This window comes from Euprymna scolopes, chromosome 33 (genome assembly GCF_053919585.1).
Source record: "Euprymna scolopes isolate OS-2025 chromosome 33, ASM5391958v1, whole genome shotgun sequence".
Lineage (NCBI taxonomy): Eukaryota > Metazoa > Mollusca > Cephalopoda > Sepiida > Sepiolidae > Euprymna > Euprymna scolopes.
Window position 1 is genome coordinate 14,783,556 of NC_136514.1, and position 12,724 is coordinate 14,796,279.

At 26.6% G+C, this 12,724-nt stretch overlaps 1 protein-coding gene across 1 annotated transcript in view; it reads left to right on the forward strand.

Annotated features, from left to right (window-relative positions):
* Positions 1 to 12,724, forward strand: part of LOC145258153 (cubilin-like) — a 409,766-nt gene that overhangs the window by 199,669 nt on the left and 197,373 nt on the right. The window contains exon 34 of the mRNA XM_080115944.1: positions 9,724 to 9,905. Coding sequence (XP_079972070.1) covers positions 9,724 to 9,905 — 182 coding nt within the window. The remainder of the gene's footprint in view (positions 1 to 9,723; positions 9,906 to 12,724) is intronic.

A 12,724-nucleotide genomic window follows, 5' to 3' on the forward strand; every position in this document is an offset into this window, starting at 1 on the left:
AAGTACAAAGGAACATTCCCTATTTTTTTAGGGGACTAAGGGCACGACCAGTAAATAATTTTGCGGAGGCCATGGAACTCAACACCCAATGAGTACCAAAAATAGTTTTCATGATATGAAAATTACTTTTTCGAAAAGTAGGTGATCATTTTTCCATGTAAATTTAACTTAAAATGAACACCCACTTTCTGGCCATCTGAGGTAGGGGCATTTATTTTCTTATTTATTGGCTAAAAGGTTTTTTGACAAGGCAGTCTAACGATATCTCGATTTCCAAGAATCCATTTTTTTTTCTTTTTGGCTTAAAGCTTTCCTCGCTAGAATAAATTTGTCTAGTTCTTAATTTTTTATGTTATTGAAAAAAAAAATAGCATCTCGGAATTTTGATAAAGTTTTCCATTAAGGCCCGTCTCCCGTTCGTATATAGCAAAATACTTTTTTGGGTGGGTGTTGAGTTCCATGGCGACCAGTAGACTTATCCGCTCATGTAAATAAAAAATGTCAGTGAGAAATTAGCAATAAACGGTTTAGTTACTTTTTTTTTTTAATAATTCATGAAAAGAGTTAAGCCAACGTAAGTACGTGAGAAATTAAATGTTAATTTACTTTTTCCTTTTATTATTCTTAAAGAGTAAAACTTTCTTTATTCATGAAAATAGTTAAGCCAACGTAAATAAATAAATGAATAAATCTTTGTACACGTGACAAATTATCAATAAATGGTTTAGTTACTTTTTTTTTTATTATTAATGAAAAGAGTTAAGCCAACGCAAGTAATGTTTGTAAAAGTGCCAAAGGCAACGTAATAAATAACGAAAATATTACGTGCGCATGCGTTAGCCTTGACTGAGGGGGGACTAAGGAACGACCATTAAATAAGTCGCCAAGGAGTACCAAAAATAGTTTTCATGATATGTAGAAATTTCTTTTCCGAAAAGCGGGTGATCACTTTTCCATGTAAATTTAGCTTAAAATGGGCACCCACTTTCTGGACAACCTAAATAAATGAATGTACACGTGAGAAATTATCAATATTTATGAAAAGAGTAAAGCCAACGTAAATAATGTTTGTAAAAGTGAGAAAGGCAACGTGATTAAATCAATGAAAAATGTTACGTGCGAATGCGTTAGCCTTGTTTAAGGGGGGGAGGGACGACCATTAAATAATTCTGCGGGTGCCATGGAACTCAACGCCCAAGGAGTAACAAAATAGTTTTCATTATATGAAGAAATTACTTTGTCGAAAAGCGGGTGATCACTTTTCCATGTAAATTTAACTTAAAATGAGCATCCAAGCAAAGAAACAGAAAAATGAAAAAAAAAAAAAAAAAAAGCGTCCATTTTTTTCTATCGAATTCATTTGCTGTTTTTATTGAAAACTATTTTCCCCCGGACTTTTTATCAAATTTTCCATTAAGGTCCGTGCGCCTCACGTTCGTATATAACAAAAATATATTTTTTTAGATTTCGGTGTGCTAAAAACGAATCTACAAATCGTTTCTGTTGCAAAAAAATAGTTCCTATGATATGAAGAAATTACTTTTTCGAAAAGCGGGTGATCCATTTTCCATGTAAATTGAACTTAAAATGAACACCCATTTTCAAGCCACCTGAGAGAGGAAGGATTTTTTCTCATGTTTATTGGCAAAACAGCCTTCGTTTATGCTCGCGGGTAGCGTAAACGACGGCTACGGATGTGAAATGGAAAATAGTCCCAGAGTTCAGGGGTTATTACCAAGCAAAAGAAATCAAACACAAGATTTTAGCAAAGAAACACAGAACAATGCCCCTCTCTCAGGTAGCCAGAATGTGGGTGCTCATTCTATATGTATATAATTTATGTATATGATATATGTAATATATATATGATATGCATTTATATATACTATATATATATGACATATATATAATGTAGATTGTATATATAATGTGCATATAACAATAAAGACAATAAATATATAATACATATACGAATTATATTATACATATATAACATATATTATATATAATGTATATATACTTGGTATATAATATATATTGGATATATAATATATATAACATATATAACATATATATAAAACATATAATATATATAATATATATAATGCATATATATTATATACAATATATGTAATATACATAATATATATAATATATATAATGTATATTTAATATACATAATGTAAATAATAAATATAATATATATAATATATAATATATATAATATATAATATATATAATATATATAATATATGATATATAATATATAATGTATAATATATATATATTATATATCATATAACATATATAATATATATATTATATAATATATATACATATATTTATATATATATCATATAAATAATATATATAATATGTATCCTATACATAATTTTATATATTATATATACTATATTTTATATACATATAATATATAATATATATATATAATATATATATTATATATATTATATAATATATATATAATATATAATATATATACTACCTATATAATATATCTATAAATATATATACGATATATATATATTATATATATATAATATATATATTATATATTACAAAAAATATATATAGTATATATAATATACGTATATCATATGTATAATATATATAATATATATAGAATATGTATAATATATATATGATATATATAATACGTATGTATGGTCTATATATATAATATACATAATATACGTTAAATCGACATGTTTAATATATGATATATATAATATACATGTATAATATATATACTATATATATAATATATATAATATATATGTTTACATATAATATTTATATAATATATGTAATATATATAGTGTATATAATATATACAATATATAGGTTTATATATAATATATATATAATATATATTATATATCCATAATATATATATATAATATATATTATATATACATAATATATATAATATATGATATACAATATATACAAAATATAATACATATTATATATATATTATATATATTATATATACAGGATGTATTACATATTATATATAAATATATATATATATAATATATGTATGATATATACAATATATATATTATATATATATATAATATATACATAGTTATATAATATGTATAATATATATATATAATATATTATAGAAAATTTAAGAAATAATTACAGATTGTAAAATACTGTAAACCTGAAGTGTATATAAATATAAATCAATCAATATTAAATAATCAAACGACTACCAGAAAAATGAATATAGAAGAAATAAATGTTACCATAGTCAATAAAAGTTCAGTTCATGTTTTTGTTTTGTTTTGAAACAGTTTTTAATGCTCTTTACTTGATATAATTCCAGCGAACCGAAATTAAGACAAAAATTTGAGGCGATAACTACTTAAATGACTTTCACATAAACTACACATGCCATAATCGAATATTCCTCAAGCACAAAATAACGGAAAACATTAAAATATGTTTATAAATATTCCTTACGTTTACGGAACTCTCTTAAATTGTTAACACAGAATGCTCAGGTTCCCCTCCTTCAAATTGAAAACGGGGCTCTCTATTTCAAAATCGCTGCCATTTTGATGTTTTTTGTTCGTGAATAAAAAAAATTTTTTTACAAACTACTTAAAATACAGACCAATGAACTTTTCTACCAGAAAACTAACTTTTATTGACTATGGTAACATTTATTTCTTGTATATTTATATTATATATATATATATATATATATATATATATATATATATATATATATATATATATATATATATATATATATATATATATAACATTTTCTCTTTGTAAGGAAACATAATTTTGTTGGTCACTCTTGGCTACGAATGGGAACAAAGTTGATATTAAAAAATATACTTTCGCGAAATTATTTTTACTTTCATTATATTTTGCTTAGGGTAAAATTTTTGTGTGTCAAAACCTACCTCTTTACAACCCTCTCCTTTTCATAACCTATCATACTTTCATCAATTACAGTCCATTTTCTGTAGGCTGTTTTTGAACCCAGTCAACGACGGGTAGTTTTGCTGGTAATATATATATATATATATATAATATATAATATATAATATATATATATATATATATATATAATATATATTATATATATATAATATATACATAATAAATATAATATACAAGCATAATATATATAATATATAATTTATATAATATACATATATAATATAAATATAATATATAATATATAATATATATAATTTATATAATATACATATATAATATATATATGATATATAATATACATAATATATAATATACATATATATAATGTATAGTATATATAATATATATACAAATAATATATATATATGTATATATAATATATATATAATATAGTGCAAAATTTTGTTGAAAATTCAAAGACTCACATTTTCTTTTTCATAACCTTCGTTTATTTCCTGGATGTCTTCAATTACAGCTGTTTCATTGATGGGTTGCCAATTTTAGTATTTATGTTTCCATAAAAATATCCCGTTCCAACCAACTTCTTCGGATGTTTATCCATTAGATTGTTCCAACAAAAGGTATATTTTTAACATGCTGGACATCATATTCGGGTAAAAGGATTTCCAAAGCCCTGCTTCCTCACTTCCTCCATCTTTTGGTGTCATGTAAAGATAGTTTTCCGTTTTAACCCGTACTTTCGTATTTTTATTTTTCATTTATTAATTATTTATTTTTGTTTTAATTTTCCCTTTGTTGCCTATTTGTTTTTTTTCCAATTATCATATAATTTTATATAATTTTATTCCTATATTTATGCGTGTTTATTTAATAATATATATATATATATATAATATAAAATATATATAATATACACATAATATATATATATAACATATATATAATATATAATATATATAATATATAATATATATCATATAAATAATATACAGATAATATATATACATATATAATATATATATAATATATATGCACTATATATACATTATATATATAATATATAATATATATATACTATATATATACTATATATATGATATATAATGTATAATATATATAATATATATGTATAATATATATTATAATATATATAATATATATTATATATATAATATATATAATATATATATATAGTATATACATATAATATATATAGTATATGCATATAATATATCTATAGTATACATATAATATATATATAGTATATGCATATAATATATCTATAGTATATATATATATATAATATATCTATAATATATATAATATATCCATAGTATATATATAATATATCTATAATATATATATATATATATATATATATATATGTATATATATATATGTATATATATATATATATATAAAATATATTTTAGTCATCGACATACAGACCTGTTTCGTTGTATCACAACTCATCAGTGCCGCTAGACTAACACCTCTCCCAAGCCGAGGATCGAACCTAGAACCGTCGTGATGACAGTCGGCAGTCCTACCCACATGACTACGGAATCGGTGGCCGAAATTAACCTATCCGAACGATTATTTAAATAAACATTCGTCCGCTACTCGTAGAGGGCTCAAACGTTTGTTTGTAAACAAATCGCGAGCTTCGCATTATTTCAGCTAAATTAAGCAGCGAGTAAGATAATTTACAAGAGTGCTCTACCAAAGAGGGGAGCTTTATGTTTTTTTGAAAAGAGAAAAACGGAATTAATTTATAAAATGGTGATCAACGTTTCGTCCCTTATTGCAGAGGACATCTTCAGGATATTAAAAGGAAAATGTAGAAGAAAAAGATCATAGACCATACGTAGTTGAAAAGGAAACAGTGTTAGAATCCTACCCATATCAAGAAGGAAACTACAAATGCGTGTTGATGGGAAGGTTGGCTTGTTCAAATGTCTATATATATATGCACTTTTAAAAATACGTTATTTAAATACCTATGTACATTTTTTCCTCTATAATCTTATTCATTTTGTTTAAATTATTCAAGAAAAAACTCTTTGGGATAATAGTATGAATTAACCAGGATATATCTTTATATTTGGTTCTTTGATTATTATTTTTACTGTACTAGGGGCTAAATGGTAGAACTCGTTTCCTTGCGTAATAGTATTAGTGTTTAATATTAGTGCTGACTCTAAAAGTCTTTTGGCTCTATCTATCACGTATTTTATAATTTTCGCATGATCTAAATTAAATGAATAATCGTGTTCTGCACAATGGCAAAAGAATGCATTTAGGGCGTTTCCATTCCTTATATCTCTTCTGTGTTCGTAAAGTCTTAGTTTCAATTTTCGCTGTGTCTCTCCTATGTATGCTTGTTGGAAATCGTTACATGGGATGGAATATATACCGGCGTTGGATGTGAGGGTTTTGGGAGAGTGCTTGGTAGTTTTTAATGTTGTGAAAGTTGTTTGTATCAAGTGAAAACCAAGTCTATTAAGAGTGTCGTAGATTTTTGTATTTTTAGTGTGAGTGGGAATGAAAAGATGTCTGTTTAATAGGGAGGTATTTGCTTTATTTTTCTCTGTTTATATTATAGTGTATTTTCGTAGCTTTTTTCTTTGCGTAAGAAATGAAATAGGACGGGTACTGTAATATTTTTAAAACATTCGTAGTGTATTGAATTTCATCATCAAGATATTGGGGGCTGCATATTCTAAAGGCACGCAAGAAAAAACAATGATCGTGCCAGTCTTTATTTTATCATTGTGGTGCGAGTAGTAGTGAATATAATCGTTTTTGTGTTTTGTCTTTCTATGTACTTTGAAACTCAGATCGTTTTATGATCTGGTGAGGAGTATATATAGAAAAGCTAGGGAGTTGTCTTGATCGGTTTCGTGTGTAAATTTTATGGATGGTTCTACTGAATTTAATTTATTTCTAAGTTGTTCTATTTGTGCGATTATGGGGAGAAAAATAAGGATATCGCCTATGTATCTGAATTATGTGGAGTTTTTAGGTAGTCTGAATTTGAAAGAGTTGGTCTCAAGGAGTTTTAGAAATAAGCAAGCTAGTACACCACTAAAGGGGGTTACCCATCGGGAGTCCAAATTTTTGTCTGGAGTAGGAATTATTGAACTGGAAATTGGTTGTATCGGTGATAAGTTTTATTATTTGTATTAGTGTATCCGATAATATATATATATATATATATATATATATATATATATATATATATATATATATATATATATATATATATATATATATATACAGGGTGACCCCCCAAAACGGGCTCCAACTCTAATTAGGCTCCGTTTCTTAGTGTTTTGTCCGAATGAAATGAAACTTTGGTCATAACTAGTTTATTATATTCAAAACATCACATCAAAATACTAGGGTCTTTGGCCTTTTTTCTCCGTTAACTGTAAAATGCTCAGAAAAACAATTGCATGTCCTCTGTTTATTTTGGGTCACCCTGTATCTCTCTCTCTCTCTCTCTCTCTCTCTCCCTCCCTCTCTCTCTCTCTCTCTCTCTCTCTATATATATATATATATATATATGTATATATATATGTGTGTGTGTATGTATGTATGTATCTATCTATCTATCTATCTATCTATCTATCTATATATATATATATATATATATATATATATATATATATATCAAAGTAAATATTAACAACTTTATGCCTATAAACACAGGTATTTCATGCTTCTGCAATAATCAGTATAGAAAGTGATAATTACTGCTGGTCAGGAGATTCGAACCCAATCAACAAAGCCACCGTTGGCTTTGCAGGCTAGATTCTTTTAAATCTGTGCAAAGTAATATTAATAATAATAGAGTTTGTCGATTTTTTTCTTCTGTATGTAAAAATATATAACATTCTTTATTAAAAAGAAACTATATTTTTATTGAACAACTGGTAACGTTGCACATAGAGCTCAGACGTTGTATCGTTGCAAAGGAGACCAAGAAAAGAATAACTCGAACTCTCTTTTTCGCAACAAAACATTTATTTCCTCATTCTCCTGCCACGCGTGACTTCTCGTTATTGCTGTGACGTCTCTCACGTCATTGTCCTCTCTAACGTGCTCTCTCTTCTTTTTAAAGTTTTTTCTTAACAGTGACGTCATTTCACATTTGGTATGCATTTGCACCCGTGCGTCCCTTCTTCTGTTATGCCTTTTATTTCTGTTTTATTTTAACTTATGAATTAATTTTAACTTATGAATTAATTTTAACTTATGAATTAATTTTAACTTGTGAATTAATTTTAACTTATGAATTAATTTTACCTTATGAATTGATTTTAACTTATGAATTAATTTTAACTCATGAATTGATTATAAATTGTAAATTAATTTTAACTTATGAATTAATTTAACATATGAATTAATTTTAACTTGTGAATTAATTTTAACTTATGAATTAATTTTAACTCATGAATTAATTTAACATATGAATTAATTTTAACTTATGAATTAATTTAACATATGAATTAATTTTAACTTATGAATTAATTTTAACTCATGAATTAATTTAACTTATGAATTAATTTTAACTTATGGATTGATTAGACCTTGTGAATTAATTTTAACTTTTGAATTAATTTTAACTTATGAATTAATTTTAACCTATGAATTGATTTTAACTCATGAATTAATTTTAACTTATGAATTGATTTTAACTTATGAATTAATTTTAACTCATGAATTAATTTTGACTTATGACTTGATTATAACTTGTGAATTAATTGCTATCTTTATGGATGATAAACAAAAAAACATGTCTAATACAAAAAAAATCATCTAATATTTTCTGAGGAAAACTATCGTTGTTCTCAGCAGCAAATGTTGATGATAAAAAAAAAAGAACTAAAAACCATACTTTACTAATAAAAAAAATCGTCTGTATTTTCCAGGGAGAAACCATCTATATTGTTAAGAGCAGTTGCTGGCGTTAAACAAAAAAGAAGTAAACCTTGCCTATCTACCTAATATATATAATTATTTAATAATTTCCCAGGAAGGCCGTCTTTGTTGTCAGCAGCAAATGTTGATGGTAAAAATGTAACTAAAATACACGTATATGTAATATTTTCGTGAGAGAGCCTCCTGGTTATCAGAAGCAAATGTTCATTGTAAAGAAACAAGAACTTAAAACCGTGCATCTCCCATATATATGATCATCTAATTATCTTATATTTTAGGGGAGAGGAAGCCATCGTTGTTATCAGTAGCAAATTGTAATTACTATGGCCGGCATTTTTGTCAGCAAAATAATGTTTCTTGTTAGTATAACAAATGTTATCTAATATTGCATTTAGTATTGATGTTGGAAAATATCAATAGGTTTTAATACTGTGAAAATTGTAAGAGTTGTCTCTCTTGGTCTTTAGTTCCCTTGCTTTATGCTTTGATGACCTGTACTTTTCATTGACACAGACAGTTTGAGTAACTTAGAGTTACTTCCCGTTGATTTGTATACAAACGAGTGAACTGATGTTTTTCTTCTTCTATGTGTCGAAAAGTAAACAAAGGCAGACGTTTCTTCTGCCAGTGTGTTAAACAGAAAAAAAAAACATGTTTATGCGTTAATTTTCTTTTTTTGTTGACATCGGTTTGACTTCCACAGTGTGAATACTACTTAAAACAAAGAAGGTATGTTTTATTTGATTCCTAACTTTAATAATCAGCCATCAATTGATACATATATTTTATAAAAGATTTTATTTCTTTTTTATCTTGCAATTTTAGGTTGTGGTGGAGTCTACGAAATGGTTGAAGGTTCAATTGAATCGCCAAATTACCCACATAATTATCCACAGAATTTTTATTGTAGTTGGCGGATTGTGCCGAAAAGGTCGCATTATATTGTTTTGAAATTCAATGACTTTCAATTGGCTTTTGGCTCTAACTGTTCATCTAATTATCTTCGGGTAAGTTAAAAAAATTGTCAGAAGAAATTCTCAAACATTTTTCATTTTGATTGTTTGAATTTAATAAACGCCTGAGTTACCAATTTCAATGATTACTTTATATTTGTTATCAAGTTTGACTTAATATATTTTAGTTGAGACTTAAAACGTAATCCAACAGAGAAGTATAACGTGAAAACAATGGAGCAATAATTTAAGTGCCAGGGTAGTGTACATTCATTCCTTAGTTGTCTTAGTCAATGATCCACCCTGATCCTTTGTGACAGTATAGATGAGAGTCCCATCTACTGTTTGAAATAAATTATGTCCGGGTATAATTTGCATCAGGTAGTGAGATTCCAAATCAGAGGTCTGGAGAGCATGAAGTCGTTTCTTAGTTGGCTTAGTTCACAGTCTACAGTAGGAAAAATCGTAACTTACCTAACTAGTGTGTGTGTGTGTGTGTGTGTGTGTGTGTGTGTGTGTGTGTGTGTGTGTGGTTCGGTCACTGGAAAAGAAAAAATGGCGACTCACAGTTGCTTTTGTGCTTAACAATTACGCATGAGTAACGTAGATTCTCCTCTTTTATATGCAAATAAGACAACACCAGGCGGATGAAAGGTGCTGTGGAAGGAACAGGTGGTTGAGTTGGAAGAAGGTGTGTTACGGAAACGAACATGGGCAACAGATTGTTTAAGTCAATTAGAAAAACCATCGGCGGAAAAAGTCATACAACTTTATTGAAACTAACTTTCAAACCAGGTCCACTCTGACCATTACTAATATAACCTGTCAGGGTATTAGGTATTAGTTAGGTACGGGCAATAATGACGGAAAAAAGATAGGGAGATATAATTTTGAAAGCCGATTTATTATAATTTTTTTGTAGGTTTCTGACTACTTTTGGATTGTATTTGAAAGATTAAAGCATAAAGTTAATTTCCAAAAAGAATAAAAAAATATTTGTGCACGTGAAAAAGTGAAAAAAAGAAACTTATAAGGAAAAATGATTTCACAACAACATTCGGAAGCTGACAAATTCAGCTAAATTAAAGTTAAATAAATTCATTGTAAAAATCCTTTGAAAGATAAATATTAGTTTTCTGGGTCTATTTCAAAGACAACGAGTAAAGTCAAGTCATAAAATATTGAATTAAATAAAAAAAATTAAATTAAATTAAATTTTAAAAAACCTTTGTACAAAAAATAGCTTAATTAGCCCCAAAAGGGAGAGATTCTAGCTTCGGTTAAGCAAAAGGAATTGAGGGAGGTAGGGAGTGCGGGTTTTATTCCCCTTCCCCAGCCGTGCATGCGTACATTCCTATCATGAATGTTTGTATAATTTTTACCAATTTTTGATTTAACTATTTAATTAGGTTTCTGACTACATTTTGATTGTATTTGAAAGATTAAAGCATAAAGTTAATTTCCAAAAAGAATAAAAAAATATTTGTACACGTAAAAAAAAAAACAATTTAAGAAAAATGATTTCACAGCAACATTCGGAAGCTGACAAATTCAGCTAAATTTTGAAGTTAAATTCATTGTAAAAATCCTTTGAAAGATAAATATTAGTTTTCTGCGTCTATTTCAAAGACAATGAGTAAATTCAAGTCCTCAAATATTGAATTAAATTAAAAAATAAAATAAAATAAAAATAAAATTAAAAAAATAATAATAAAATAAAAAAAAATAAAAAAAGCCGGTTTATCATAATTTTTTGTAGGTTTCTCACTTCTTTTTAATTGTATTTAAAATATTAAAGCCTAAAGATAATTTCCAAAAGGAAAAAAAATATTTGTACAACAACATTTGGAAACTAACAAGTTCAGCTAAATTTTAAAGTTAAATAAATTCATTGTAAAAATCCCTTGAAAGATAAATATTAGTTTTCTGGGTCTATTTCAAGGATAATTAGTAAAGCCCTAAGATATTGAATTAAATTTTTAAAAAAATGTTGTTTGTACAAAAAATAGCTTAATTAGTCCCCCCCCCCACTCAAAACGAGACATTCTGGGTTTGCACAAACAAAAACATACAAACTCGTCTACAGAAGCGCAAAATGTCAGAAAGTCAAAATAATGTCAAGTAGTTGGAGGTGTTGGTTTTCTTTTTGCTCCAGCCACGTATCTGTACATTCCTATCGTGAACGTTTGTACAATTTTTACCATTTTTAATTGAATTATTTTTCTGTGTTTTTGCTTTTAAATCAATTTTTTTTTATTTTTCAAGATTATATAAAAAAATTATGTTATGCTGAAAGTTCATTCAAGCAAGGAAAATATTAGAATCTTACATATAAACATTATGCAAAACATGTGATCTAAAAAAAAGAGTAGAAATATTTTTGTGTGTGAAAATATTAAATAAACAATACTTAATTTAATGATAATATCGATAGCTCGATAAAGTAATTTTTCTTCGAGTTATATCGAATTCATTAATATGGACTTTAGGGGCTTTTTTCGTAATGTTCCTGTAAAAATTTTTTTCCTTTTTATTATTACAATTTATGATGAGGATTGATAATTTGTATTATTTGAATTATTCGGACTACTGCTCTCATCTTGAGTGTGGCATTCTCACAACATTTTTGCCGATGTAACCTTCTAACTTTTTAGGTGTACCTTGTTGAATACGTGAATCTTTCTGTTGAACTTAGGAATTCGCATGGAATGTCAAACGGAATCCGTTATTTCATCCATAGAGATAGCATGTTCTTGTGCTCGAAAAGAAGTCTTAAGTAATTCGCAGTTGCATTCTTAGTATACTGAGGATTGAACCTTCAACCTCTAAAAGAGGATCACTAAGAACCTAGTATTGCATCCGTTACGCCACAG